The 14,916-nt window shown below is 46.9% G+C and overlaps 2 protein-coding genes across 2 annotated transcripts; one reads left to right on the top strand and one right to left on the bottom strand.

Moving 5' to 3' along the window:
* Positions 1–2,183: 2,183 nt before the first annotated feature.
* Positions 2,184–4,310, top strand: LOC140422623 (uncharacterized). Its single transcript, XM_072507628.1, has 2 exons — positions 2,184–2,218; positions 2,657–4,310. Exons 1-2 carry the CDS (start codon positions 2,184–2,186, stop codon positions 3,489–3,491), a joined length of 870 nt encoding a protein of 289 aa, XP_072363729.1. The 3' UTR covers positions 3,492–4,310.
* A 6,404-nt stretch (positions 4,311–10,714) lies between these two features.
* Positions 10,715–14,697, bottom strand: LOC140418508 (uncharacterized). The gene is made up of 2 exons (XM_072501983.1): positions 14,657–14,697; positions 10,715–11,998 (listed from the first exon to the last, which is right to left on the bottom strand). Exon 2 carries the CDS (start codon positions 11,896–11,898, stop codon positions 10,861–10,863), a length of 1,038 nt encoding a protein of 345 aa, XP_072358084.1. The 5' UTR covers positions 11,899–11,998; positions 14,657–14,697; the 3' UTR covers positions 10,715–10,860.
* Between the last annotated feature and the right edge of the window lie 219 nt (positions 14,698–14,916).

Below are 14,916 nucleotides of genomic sequence, written 5' to 3'. Positions count from 1 at the left end.
CGCTACAGCGTGGGCGGAACCTCAAGGTTTCTGTTCCCAGCCGGGCCCTAGTGCCGGGTCAAACTCATCGTTCGCAACTGGTTTTTAAACCTCGCTCTTTTTTTAAAAAGTATTTTTATTAATGTTTTGAAGAATTTTTCATAATACAACAATAGAAACAATAATAACTAAACAAACTAGAGTGAATATTAACATAGTGTAAAAGGAGAATATAGAGTAACAATTAAATAGACATTACCCCACGCGACCCAGTCTTCCCACACCATCCCAATGAAGCACTCACCCCTCCCCCAACCCCCCCCCCCCCCCCCCTACGGATTGCTGCTACTGCTGACATTTTAATTTTTCCCGAGGAAGTCAACGAATGGCTGCCACCTCCGAGAGAACCCTAGCGAAGACCCTCTTAAGGCAAACTTTATTTTCTCGAGGCTGAGAAACCCAGACGTCATTAACCCAAGTCTCTACACTCGGGGGCTTCGAGTCCCTCCACATTAATAAAATCCGTCTCTGGGCTACTAGGGAGGCAAAGGCCAAGATGTTGGCCTCTTTCGCCTCCTGAACTCCCGGGTCATCTGCCACTCCAAAGATCGCTATCTCTGGACTCGGCACCACCCGTGTGTTAAGCACCTTGGACATTGCCCTCGCGAACCCTTGCCAGAACTCTCTAAGCTCCGGGCATGCCCAAAACATGTGGACATAGTTTGCAGGGTTGCCTTGCACCACATACAACTGTCTTCTACCCCAAAAACCTTGCTCATTCTCACTGCTGTCATGTGTGCCCAGTGGACCACCTTAAATTGAATTAGACAGAGCCTGGCACATGATGAGGAGGAATTAACCCTGCCCAGGACCTCTGCCCACAGACCCGCTTCCAACCCCTCACCCAGCTCCTCCCACTTGCTCTTGAGCTCCTCCACCGGGGTTTCCTCCGCCTCCTGTAGTTCCTGGTAGATATCCGACACCTTCCCCTTCCCCACCCAGGTGCCGGAGACCACCCTGTCCTGTATCCTCAGTGGCGGCAGCGTCGGAAAGGCCACTACCTATTTTTTCAGGAAGGCTCATAGTTGCAGATATTTAAAGGCGTTTCCTGGCGGCAGATTAAATTTGTCCTCTAGCGCCTTCAAACTGGGAAAGCTTCCGTCTATGAATAGATCTCCCATCCTTCTGATGCCTGCCCTCTGCCAGCTCTGGAACCCACCATCCATCCTACCCGGGACAAACCTGTGGTTGTTGAATATCGGGATCCAAACCGACACTCCTTCCACCTTCCTCCTCCATTGTCCCCAAATCCGCAGTGTCGCCACCACCACCGGACTTGTGGAGTAATGGGTCGGTGAAAACGGCGAAGGAGCTGGTATCAAAGCTCCCAGACTAGTACGTTTACATGCTGCCGCCTCCAGCTGCTCCCACACCAACACCCCCCCCACCCCCCTCATCGCCCACTTCCTAATCATAGCTATATTGGCCGCTTGCAACTGACTTCTGACTAACCCAGCTATTTCTAAGCTGTGATCTTGTTTTCCTAATTTCTTGATTATAAAGTGTAGATCAGTGTTCTTCAAATTTCTTTTTCCCAGGGATCCATTTTTACCAACCGGCCAACCTTTGAGACCCACGCCGGCTGGCCTGAGCCACCCACCATTTTCTCTTCCCTTGTTTGCTGCTGACAAAAATGGAGGAAATGGCTTTGGGTCCCTTTGGCCCTCGGACACGCTCCTCTAATGGACCTGTTGGATGAAGGTGAAGCCTTCCGGTGTTGGAAAGTATGGAGTCTCCAGCTGTTCGAAGTTCTTCATTTTTTTCCTGCAAAGTTTTATCAAATAAAACCCTCCCGAACTTGTTAAAAAAAAATTTTTTTAATGAATAAAATAAATGAAAAATTAAATAAATAAAATAAATGAATAAAATGAATAACCCCCCCCCCCCCCCCCAAACTTGTAAATCAAAAAGCTGCAACCATTTAAAAACAAAGAGGCCGCACTGCGCATGCGTGCCCGATCGTCAGAGCACTTGCGCACAGTTTATGATCTGGCACGCATGCGCAATGTGGCCGCATTTTTTTAACATGTATTTTGAAGCCCGCTTGCAGCTGGTGTTAATAACAGCCGGCTGCTGCGGCAGATTTGCACGATCGGGAGCGCCGTGACAGACAGCTCCGCGACCCTTCCTACACCCGCCCGGTCATGGTGATACTGACACTGTCAATCTCTTTTATAAGGTAAAAGAGGACACTGATTTGCAGATGGGAAACTCAAACCAGACATCACATCAAGATCTGACAGAGTCACTCAATTCATCAAGATCTGAATATCATCGGTCTTTGAATGTGGAAGGAGAAATGTTTGTTGGTTCTGTCAGTGGGAAACAATTTCAAACATCAGTGTGACTGGAAAAGCAGAGATCCACACACCTGAGTGAGAGTGTTAAAGTGAACTGACTGTGAAAAGAGCTTTAACCAGTCAGACAGCCTGAAAAAACATCACACCATTCACAGCGGAGAGAAATCGTACACGTGTTCTGTGTGTAGACGAAGCTTCAACTGATCATCCAACCTGGAGAGACACAAGGACATGAACACCATGGAAAAACTGTGGAAATGTGGGGCCTGTGGGAAGGGTTTCAAATACCCATCCCTGCTGGAAAAGCATTGACGCAGTCACACTGGAGAGAGGCCATTCACCTGCTCCGTTTGTGGGAAGCGATTCATTCAGTCATCCCACTTGCTGACCCACCAGCAAGTTCACATTGGTGAGAGGCTGTTTAACCAGTCAGACTGTGATAAGAACTCTAAAAGCTCCGAGGACCTGGTCAAGCAGCAGGTTGGTCGCACTGAGGGGCAGTTCAGCTGCTCTCACTGTGGGAAGCTGTTTAAACGATCACAGACACTCATTGAACATGACCGCACTCACACTGGGGAGAGACCGTTCACCTGCTCTGTGTGTGGGAAGGGATTCACTCAGTCTTCCAGCCTCCAGAAACATCAGCGAGTCCACGCTGGGGAGAGGCCATTCACCTGCTCCTTATGTGGAAAAGGATTCATTTATTTAACTAGCCTCCGATCACACCAACTTGTTCACTCGGATAAGAAACCTTTCCAATGCTTTGAATGTGGGAAGAGCTTTAAATCCACAAATGTTCTGCTGAGACACCAGCGGGTTCACACTGGGGAGAGGCTGTTCACCTGCTCTGACTGTGGGAAGGGATTCACTCGCTCATCCCACCTGGTGATGCACCAGCGAATTCACGCTGGAGAGACACCGTTCACCTGCTCAAAGTGTGGGATGGGATTCAGTCTCTCATCCAACTTGCTGACACACCAGCGCACTCACACTGTGGATAAACCATTCATCTGCTCCGAATGTGGGAAGGGATTCGTTTGTACAGCCTACTTACTGAGTCACCAGCGGATTCACACTGGGGAGAGACCATTCTCCTGCTCTGACTGTGGGAAGGCATTCACTCGCTCATTTCACCTGCTGGTTTACCAGTGAGTTCACACCGGGGAGAAACCATTTACCTGCTCAAAGTGTGGGAAGGGATTCACTCAGTCAATCCCACTTGCTGAAACACCAGCAAGTTCACACCGGGGATAAAACATTCATCTGCTCCGAATGTGGGAATGGATTCACTTGTACATCTGATTTACTGACACACCAACGCAGCCACACCGAGGAGAGACCGTTCACTTTCTCTCAGTGTGGGAAGGGAATCACTCAGACAGCCCATCTTCTGACACAGCAGCAAGTTGACAAGTGTCTGCAGGGGTTGGATTCTGCAGTTATTGCTGCTGTTAATCTCATCCCGGACTGAACCTTCTTCATTCTGACAGTTGGAGTTTATTTCTGATAATAATCCCTATAACTGGGCTGGGGTTTAATCCTCTGGATAAATGTCAAATGAACTAATATTGTTTCAGACACACAGTCGAGACCTTCATCTCTCCAGGATAAGAGGAGATTGATTAATGTCCTGTCACAGACTGCTGCATTTTGGGAACTTTTCTCCTTTCTAACTCCAGATTATTTCAGTTGTGACACCTTGAGTTACGCCATGGACTAGTCCCAGCTCTCCATTGCTCCCAGAGTCTCTCTCTTAGCCTTGGGATCCAGGGAAGTTATCGGTAACATACGAGGGATCACTAAACACAAAACAGAGTCATTTGCACTGATGTGCTGGTCTCCCCAATCACTGACGATGTTATTGTTTGTGGACCTCCTGCTCCTCTGATTTGTTGAATTGTTCACCACCATCCACGACTGAATGTAGCCGGGCAGCACAATGGCATTGTGTTTAGCACTGCTGCCTCACAGCGCCAGGCACTAGGATTCGATTCTGACCTTGGGCGGCTGTCTGTGTGGAGTTTGCACATTCTCCCCGTGTCTGCGTGGGTTTCCTCTGGGTGCTCCAGTTTCCTCCCACAGTCCAAAGATGTGCTGGTTAGGTAAATTGCTCCTAGGTGGGGTTAGGGGACAGGATGGGGTTTGGGCTGAGATGGGGTGCTGTTTCAGAGGTTCAGTGCAGACTCGATGGCTGAATGGCCTCCTATACTGTAGGGATTCTATGACTGCAGCTTTGATCTGATTTGTTGTTTTTGCGATCGCTTACCCCTGTCTAGAGCCTGCTGTTTCCGCTGTTTATCATGGATTCTGTTTTAGGAATACCTGCTGCTGCTCCTGACATGTTCTCCTCCACTCCATGTTGAACCAGGGTTGGTCCCTTGGCTTGATGGTAATGGTAGAGTGAGGGATATGCCAGCCTATGAGGTTACAGATTGTGATTGAATATTAGTCTGCTGATGGCCCACAGCACCTCATGGATACCCTGTTTTTAGCGAGATGTATGCTGAATCGACCCAATTTAGCACAGTGATAGTGACACACAGGACAATGGAGGGTAATCTCAGGGTGAAGATGGGACTTTGTCTCATAAAATAACAAGAATATTGTTTTTTCTATTCTTCCTGCCAAGGTGGAGAAGTGAAATACATCCCCTGGCCCGAGGCCAGGACAAAGTTACACTTTAACGGTTTAATTACAGAGCAACTACTGCGAATCCCATAAAGGTTGGATGAGCTAAGGTCGAGAACTGTTAACTCCCCAGCCATTGGTTGACTCCCAGTGGGTCAGAATGGAGGAGAGTTTGGGTAGGGGGTCAGGATTGAAGGCGCTAGCAACAGCGCCGCTCCTGACAGCCCCGGGAGTCGGGTAGTAATAGGTTTGTTGCGAATTTGTAGGCAGTTTCACCAACATTTCGGGTTGGGGGTAGGAGCAAAGGAAATGCTGATTTGGGGAAAACCATAGATTTGAGCCAGGGAGGTGGGATGGAAATTTTCAGAGATGAGGGGAGAAAGGAATTAGGACACTGAAAGATTTGTGGGTCGGTTTGCAGGATTGAAGGAGCTGGGAGTAAGGTATGGGCTGGAGCAGGGGGAAATATTTTGATACATGCAGGTTTGAGACTTTGCCAGAAAGGAGGTACAGAGATCCTGGAAGAGCCGGCCTTCACATTGCTGGAAATGAAATGAAATGAAATGAAAATGAAATGAAATGATATTGTCACAAGTAGGCTTCAAATGAAGTTACTGTGAAAAGCCCCTAGTCGCCACATTCCGGAGCCTGTTTGGGGAGGCTGGTACGGGAATTGAACCATGCTGCTGGCCTGCATTGGTCTGCTTTAAAAGCAAGCTCTTTAGCCCTGTGCTAAACCAGCCCCTATCAATATCAACTATCCCATCCTCCCACCAAACCCCAGACATTCTCCAGCACCCCTGGAGGAGGTGCTGACAACAGGGGGAACTGGAGAAGGGGGTAGTGTCGGCGGTTTACGTGGCTATTTTGGAAGAGGAGAAGACACTGCTGGAAGGGATCAAGGCAAAGTGGGAGGAAGAGTTGGGAGAGGGTATGGAGGAGGGGTTCTGGTGTGAGATGCTCCGGAGGGCGAACGCCTCACCTCGTGTGCGAGATTGGGGCTGATACAGCTGAAGGTGGAGCACACCTCACATGGGCGAGGATGAGCCGGCTCTTTGAGGGGGTAGATGTGTGTGAACGTTGCAGGGGGAGGGTGGAGGAGGGGCACAAACCACATTCATATGATTTGGTCCTGCCCAAAGCTGGAGGATTACTGGAAGGAGGTTTTTAGGGTAATCTCTAAAGTGGTGCATGTGAAACTGGATCCAGGCCCTCGGGAGGCCATATTCGGGGTGTCAGACCAGCCGACGTTGGAAATGGGCGTGGAGGCAGATGTTGTAGCTTTCACCTTGTTGAGAGCCCGAATGCGGATACTGTTAGGGTGGAGACCAACCTCTCCACCCTGTGCCCTGGTGTGGCGGGAGGGACCTGCTGGAATTCTTGACTCTTGAGAAGGTCAAATTTGAACTGAGGGGAAGGATGGAGGGGTTCTACAATTCATGGGTGTTATTCATTATGCACTTTCAAGAATTGGATTACATCGAATATTAGAGGGCAGGGGGGGCTGCTGGGAGGGTTGCGGGGAGGGGGACTGTATGTGTTAATGGTGACTATGGGTGATTCCTTTTTGTCATTTGTTTATGTCAACATGCGGGCTGCTGTTTGGGGTTTGGTGGGAGGATGGGTTTGCTGTTGATGATATGGGGAATTACATTGCATTCGTTACTGATTGTTGTTTATTGTGGTGAGTGTAAATTTGGGAGAAAATGTGAAAAAGGAGAATAAAAATATATATATTTTTTTAAAACAGCCATTGATAATTAACTGTTATACTTCGGTTCGAGGCCCTGTTGTGTGAAGAAAACTGTGAGGTTTCAAACCTTCAACCTTGTGTTTGAAATAAGTTTAACCTTTAACTTGTAGATTCTGGAAAGAAGCAGTCACTTTCTGTCACTGTTTAGAACCACCGTTGGTTTGTGAACTGAAAGAATTTAAGTTCCCCAGTTAGTTTTCATAGTTCTTTGGTTATTTTAACACCTATTACTTACACATGTATTTGTTGAATATATCATACTATATTTTGCTCTCTCAACATTTACACCCTGATGACCTTTATGAACTGATTTTAAGGTAGTGTTTTTAAGGTTTGAAAGCTTTTGGGAGTCAGAGATATAATTATGGCATTATAAAAAACTTGGGTAATGGAGTTTTGTTTGGATTAAGGAGGTTCCCTGTGGAGTTAATTAGATTTCAGCTTGGTAAGGTGATGTAATTAATGGGAGGATCTCAGGTAGCAGCCATTTTGCAGAAAAGAAGTTCGTTGACTTTTAGTTTTTAGAATAATCTTTACTGTCACAAGTCAGCTTACATTAACACTGCAATGAAGTTACTGTGAAAATCACTGAGTCGCCACATTCCGGCGCCTGTTCAGGTACACAGAGGGAGAATTCAGAATGTCCAATTCACCTAACAGCATGTCTTTCAGGACTTGTGGGAGGAAACCGGAACACCTGGAGGAAACCTATGCAGACACAGAGAACGTATAGACTCCGCACAGACAGTGACTCAAGCGGGAATCTAACCTGGGATCCTGGAGCTGTGAAGCAACAGTGCTAACCACTGTGCTTGGAAGGTGAGCTGAAACAAACTGAGAAGCAGCTTCTGAAGAAGTACAGCCAGAGATTCTGCGTGGGTCTGATTGTCAGTGAAGGACAGTCTGTTGTTGGGAGTTTTGATTCTCTGGTGTCTGAAACCACAAGATTCAATGTTTAGAGTCAACAAGATGAACAAGGAAACACATCAGGGCCCAAAACTCCAGCTGGATATTCACAGGAGAAAGTCTGTTATCAAACACCTCGAATGGACAGAACAGAGAAAGATCCCAACTGTAAGAAACTCTCAAATCATTTGTAAATATCTTTCAAATATTGACGGATTCCAACTGTCAGTTTCCAGTACATTTGAAGTCAATGGAAGGTGAAAGAGTGGTTATTCTGGACCAATAATAAACACTAATTAGATCACAGCGACTGAGTATGAGAGATGGTTAAAGGTTCCAGATGAAACTTGATTTTATTACCTTAAATTGGCAGATTCAGACATTTTATATCTTTGTGCTATTTACAGACTGGAAGCTGAAAGCTGCTGTTTCACTTTCAGTCAGGAGCAGATCCCAGTTTTACACCAATCTCTGATTTGACAGCACATTTCCAGCATTCACCATTGTTCTTCCTGACTCTGAACAAATTATAAAGGAGCTTCTGTGCCGCGTCTAGGAGCTCTGAACCATGGAAGAGAGCAGCTGGGACACATTTCTTACACACCTCAGGATTAACCCACACGGGGACTTTGCTGTCAGTGAAGAGAGATGACAAAGATCAAAGTGTCATTTGTCCCTCTCTGTGTGACCCTGAAGGACTGTGTCCAGGCTGAAGGTCTGTTCCTGCCGTGTGATCCTCCCAGATTGTCCTTTCTGAACTCCAGACAGGTGAAGTTAAACACTCAGGTGGGAAAGACAAAATACACAACAGGTTTAAACAAAGCTGATTTATTTGACATTAATCCACAATATTAAACTTCATTCCAGTTACTCTCAGTAGAAACAAACTCCAACTGTCAGAATGAACATGGTTCAGTCCTGGATGTGATTAACAGCAGCAATAACAGCAGAACCCAACCCCTGTAATCATAGAATTTACAGTGCAGAAGGAGGCCATTCGGCCCATCGAGTCTGCACCGGCTCTTGGAAAGAGCACCCTACCCAAGGTCCACACCTCCACCCTATCCCCATAATCAGTAACCCCACCTAACACTAAGGGCAATTTTGGACACTAAGGGCAATTTATCATGGCCAATCCACCTATCCTGCACATCTTTGGACTGTGGGAGGAAACCGGAGCACCCGGAGGAAACCCACGCACACACGGGGAGGATGTGCAGACTCTGCACAGACAGTGACCCAAGCCGGAATCGAACCTGGGACATGTAAGAACATAAGAACTAGGAACAGGAGTAGGCCATCTGGCCCCACGAGCCTGCTCCGCCATTCAATGAGATCATGGCTGATCTTTGTGGACTCAGCTCCACTCTCCGGCCCGTACACCATATCCCCGAATCCCTTTATTCTTTAGAAAGGTATTTATCTTTTTCTTAAAAACGTTTAAAGAAGGAGCCTCAACTGCTTCACTGGGCAAGGAATTCCAGAGATTCACAACCCTTTGGGTGAAGAAGTTCCTCCTAAACTCGGTCCTAAATCTACTTCCCCTTATTTTGAGGCTATGCCCCCTAGTTCTGCTTTCCCCGACCAGTGGAAACAACCTGCCCGCATCTATCCTATCTATTCCCTTCATAATTTTATATGTTTCAATAAGATCCCCCCGTATCCTTCTAAACTCCAATGAGTACAGTCCCAGTCTACTCAACCTCTCGTCATAATCTAATCCCCTCAACTCTGGGATCAACCTAGTGAATCTCCTCTGCACTCCCTCCAGTGCCAAAATGTCCTTTCTCAGGTAAGGAGACCAAAACTGAACACAATACTCCAGATGTGGCCTCACCAACACCTTATACAATTGCAGCATAACCTCCCTAGTCTTGAACTCCATCCCTCTAGCAATGAAAGACAAAACTCGATTAGCCTTCTTAATCACCTGTTGCACCTGCACACCAACTTTTTGCGACTCGTGCACCAGCACACCCAGGTCCCTCTGCACAGCAGCATGTTTTAACATTTTACCATTTAAATAATAATCCATTCTGCTGTTATTCCTCCCAAAATGGATAGCCTCACACTTGGCAACATTGAATTCCATCTGCCAGACCCTAGCCCACTCACCTAGACCAAGTGCAAACTTTGCCACATTGCACTTGGTCCCCAACTCCAAATCATCTATGTGGATGATCCTGGAGCTGTGAAGCAATTGTTCTAACTACTGTGCTACTGTGCTGCCCTTAATCACCGTGAATTCACTGGTGTGTCAGTGGGTGAGAAGACCAAGTGAATATCTTGCCGCACACACAGCTGGTGAACAGCCTCTTACTCGTGTGAATGTGTTTGTGTGACAGCAGATTCGATTGATTTTAAATCTCTCCTCACACTCTGAACTTTGAAAAATGTGGACAAGTGGATGTGTGTTGAGGTGGGATGACTGAGCTAATCTCTTCCCACATATGAAACAGATGTACAGTCTCTGCCCAGTGTGAGTGCGCTGACGGACACTGAGTCCACATGTTCACTTGAATCAGTCCCACTGTGAGAGATTCTGAACAGTCTCTTGTCAGTGTATTTTATAACACTTTCCACAATCCAGACATTTAGAATATCTTCAGTCAGTGCAAACTCACTGGTGTGTTAACAGGTTGAATGACTGAGTGAATCCCTCCCCCTCCCCACACATGGAGCAGGTGAATGACCTCTCCCCGGTGTGAACTCACTGATGTTGCTGCAGGATGGACAATCGCCTGAACCTCTTCCTGCACTGAGAGCAGGTGAATGGAGTGGAACCGGAGTGACTGCACTGGTGAACCATCAGTGAATGTGGGTTTTTACAGCTAAGACTGTGACAGGAGCATTTAAACCCTCTCTCTGCAGTATGAACTCACTGTGTGTGGTGAGGCTGGCTGGAGGAGTTGGACACGGAGAGATATTTGTCCGGGTGGATTGGTGGAAGTGAGGAAACTAGCAGAGGCAGCTGATTGGATTGTCTCACACTTATTGGAGGGGAGGATGGAGGAGACAGGAGAGGGAGAACATTTCAAAAGGAACTAACTTGTCTTCGAGATATTAAAAAGATTCAACATGATGTGGGTGAAATAGAAAGTTGACTTATTTTACTTTGATTCACAATATTAACTACTATAACTGGGCTGGGGTTTATTAACAACATCAGAAACAGGCCCCAATGAACATGGTTCAGTCCTGGATGTGATTAACAGCAAAGTTCAATCACTGCCGTTACTCGTGAAGTCGCTGGTGTCTCAGCAGGGCGGATGAGTGAGTGAATCTCTTCTTACACACAAAGCAGGTGAATGGCCTCTCTCCCGTGTGAACTCGCTGGTGTGTCAGCAGACTGGATAAGGTAGTGACTCTCTTCCCACCCCTGGAGCAGGTGAATGGGACCAACGCTGTGTGAGTGCGCTGGTGTATCAGCAGGGCAGATGACTGAATGAATCCCTTCCCACAACTGGTACAGATGAATGGCTTCTCCCCAGTGTGAGTGCGCTGGTGTATCAGCTGGTTGGATAAGGTAGTGAATCCCTTCCCACACATGGAGCAGGTGAATGGTTTCTCCCCAGTGTGAACTCTCTGGTGTATAACCAGGTGGGATGACCGAGTGAATCCCTTCCCACACTCAGAGCAGGTGAATGGCCTCTCCCCAGTGTGGGCGCGCTGATGTACAGTGAGTTGAGAGGACCATCTGAACCCAGTCCCACAGTGAGAGCACCTGAACGGTGTCTTGTTAGTGTGAACACGCCGATGTCGCATAAGTTCCCAGGAACTTTTGAAGCACTTCTCACAGTCTGAGCATTTAAAAGGTCTCTCCCCAGTGTGAACGCGTTGGTGTACGGTGCGTTGAGATGACCATTTGAACCCAGTCCCACAGTGAGAGCACCTAAACGGTCTCTCGTCAGTGTGAATACGTTGGTGGGACATAAGTTCGCTGGAACCTTTAAAGCACTTCCCGCAGTCTCGACATTTAAACAGTTTCACTTCAGTGTGAATTTGCTGGTGTTTTACCAGGCTCTTTGACTTCATGAATCCCTTCCCACACACAGTGCAGGTGAACGGCCTCTCTCCAGTGTGACTGCGTTGATGGGTTTCCAACTCAGACGGGTGTCTGAATCCATTCCCACAGTCCCCACATTTCAACGGTTTAGGTCTGGTCTGACTGCATTTATGTTTTGACAGCCCAGATGATCGACTGAATCCTCGTCCACACACACAACACGTGTACGGTTTCTCCCCACTGTGAACAATGCTTTTTCCTTCCATGTTCGAAATTCGATGATATAAAGTCACAATAAATTGGGTGACTGTCAGATCCTGATGCGATGTTCGATTTGAGTTTCCCAACAAATCCCCTTCTAATACCCTGTGAAATAGATTTAAAACAGAAAATAGGGAGTGAGAGAGAACCCACAAAAACACAAAGGCAGGTTGTGAAATTGAGCTGAATGAATCTGGTCATTTGTGGGGCCGGCACTGGGAAAAAGTGACCATGAAAACTGCTGGATTGTCAGAAAAACCCAGCTGGTTCACTGATGTCCTTCAGTGAAGAGAACCTACCACCTGGTCTGGATCTACAGAAGACTCGGTCCTTTATGTCTTCAACTCAAACAAAACTTAGAATCTCCAAACTCTGAAGCTCTACCACCACCAAGAAAGAGCTGAGTGCTCAGCCATTCAGAGGCATTTAAGACTCAACCTCATTGCTGTGGGTGCTTCCACACGGAGGCCAGACTGGGTAAGGATGACCGATTTCCTTCAAGGACATTTACCAGATGGGTTTTTACAACAATCAACAATAGTTTCATGGTCGTCATTAGACTTTTAAAATTCCATATTTTTATTGAATTCAAATGCCACCATCTGCCATGGTGGGATTCAAACCCATTTCCCCAGAGTATTACCTTGGGTCTCTGGATTACAAGTGCAGTGACAATACCACTACGCCAATGTGTCCCCCTTTGTGATGTATGTTAACACCATCACCTTCAAGTTCCCCTCAAAATCACACAGCAGCCTGACTAGTCTGACCCAATACAAGAGGAACTGGAATTTCCTCCATTTAAATACTGGGAAAATGAAGTCATTGTCTTCAGTCCCCGCTACAAACTCCACTCCCTGAACACCAACTCCAACCCTCTCCCTGGCAACTGAGTGAGGTTGACGCAAACTCTTCACAACTTCAGGATAATATTTGACCCCAAGATGAGTGTACAAGCACAAATCCCCATCATCACCAAGACCACCATTTCCACATCAGGAACTTCACCCAACTGCACCCTAATCCGAGTTCATCTATTGCTGAAACTCTGATCCATTCCTGTTACCTCTCAACTTATTATCCTACACACTCCCGGCCAGCCTCCCAGATTCATCCTCCCTGTAATCCTGGGGTCAAACAAAACTCTGCTGCCTGTGTGCTTACTCACACCAAGTCCTGTTCACCCATCACCCCTATGCTCACTGACCGACCGCTGTAATCTCCTCCAGCCTCACAACCTTCTGGGAGAGCTGCACTTCCTCTAATTCCTGAACATTCTGATATTAACTGTGCCACCATTTGTGGCTGCACCTTCATTTTCCCAAGGCCATAAATTGTGGAATTTCCTCCCTAAACCTTTCCGCCTCTCAATCCAACTTTCCTCCTTTAGGATATTCCTTCAAACCTACCACTTTGATCAAACTTTTGGCCATCAGCCTTAATATCTTCCTTACGTGGCTCAGTGTCAATGTTGTTTGATAACATTTCTGTGAAATATCAAGGGATGTTTCATTACCTTAAAGGCTCAATATAAATAGATCAGCGCATAATGATTTGGACATATATCACCACTGTTCCTTCATCATCACTGGGTGAATAACCTGTAACTCCTTACCTAACATCATTGGTGGAGCACCTTCACCACACAGACTGCAGCGGTTCAAGAAGCTCAAACGTTATAATCTCACCAACTGGGGTTTGGCAATATTTGCTGTTGGTCTTGTTAGTGACACCATTGAGGAGTCACCCGGGGAGTGGGAGTGATGTCACTGTGCAATTGTGGGTGTGTGATGACATCACAGACAGGAAGACAGAACATCTGGGTCGGTGCAAACCAGTGATCACCACACAGTATGGAGGATGTGAGGGTCTTTGAAAGGGTGCAAAGGAGATTTACCAGAATGGTTCCAGGGATGAGGGATTATAGTTGCAATGTTAGGTTGGATTTGGATTTTGTTTATTGTCACATGTACCGAGATACAGTGAAAAGTATTTTTCTGCGAGCAGCTCAACAGATCATTAAGTCCATGAAAAGAAAAGAAATACATAACAGGGCAACACAATGTACACAATGTAACTACATAAACACTGCCATCGGGTGAAGCATACAGGGGTGTAGTGTCAATCAAGTCAGTCCATAAGTGGGTTGTTCTCCTTGGAGCAAATGGCAGAGGGGAGATTTGATAGAGGTGTACCAGTTTCTGATAGGGTTGGATAGTTTATGATATGTCTAGATAAGGTAGATAAAGAAACATCCCCATTATCCGATCTTACAATGATTTCAGGGCAGATTTACGATTTGGTGGTGGTGGGGATGTGATGAATAAATTACACCCAGTGAGTGGTAATGACCTGGAACTCAATGCTAAAATTCAAAGGTCAATAATATCCAGATCCTGATGAATCCATTGTAGTTTAGATTGTAGTTTAGTCGGGCAGCATGGTCGGCACGGGCTTGGAGGGCCGAAGGGCCTGTTCTTGTGCTCTACTTTCCTTTGTTCTTTTGTTCATCCCCGTCAGTGAAGGAGAGAAATTAACAACATTCTCTCCTCCTGCTGACAGGACAGGGTTCGGCGCGCATGCGTCCTGCTGCTCCTTTAACATTAACCCGGGCCTGGCCGCTGCCGGAAATGCTGCGGCCCGGGGAAGCGCGCCGCAGGGTTGAGTTTCTTATTCGCGGTTTGAGGTCTTCACTGAGTGTTTATCAAGTCTTTCCGCCCACCCACAGCGTCCATTGCTCTCTCGGGCACACTGTTACCTTACCCGCTGTGGAGATCAGAAACAAGCTGCTCCCCACCACCCCCACTGCATGTTCCTTACACTGGGCTGTTCCGCACCTGCGCGATGGTCTCTTGTCCATATCCGGGAGTCTCTGCCGCGTGGCATGCTGGGCAAATTGCCCGCCATTGAAGATAATGGTTGAAAAGATTTATTTGTTGTTGTTGGATGTCGACTGGGACTGAAGGACCATACAGAAACGCAAAAGCACGACCCAATTCTCTTTTGGAGTTGGTCTGAAATTG

Source organism: Scyliorhinus torazame, chromosome 5 (assembly GCF_047496885.1).
Source record: "Scyliorhinus torazame isolate Kashiwa2021f chromosome 5, sScyTor2.1, whole genome shotgun sequence".
Lineage (NCBI taxonomy): Eukaryota > Metazoa > Chordata > Chondrichthyes > Carcharhiniformes > Scyliorhinidae > Scyliorhinus > Scyliorhinus torazame.
This window is presented reverse-complemented; position numbering and strand designations above follow the sequence as displayed.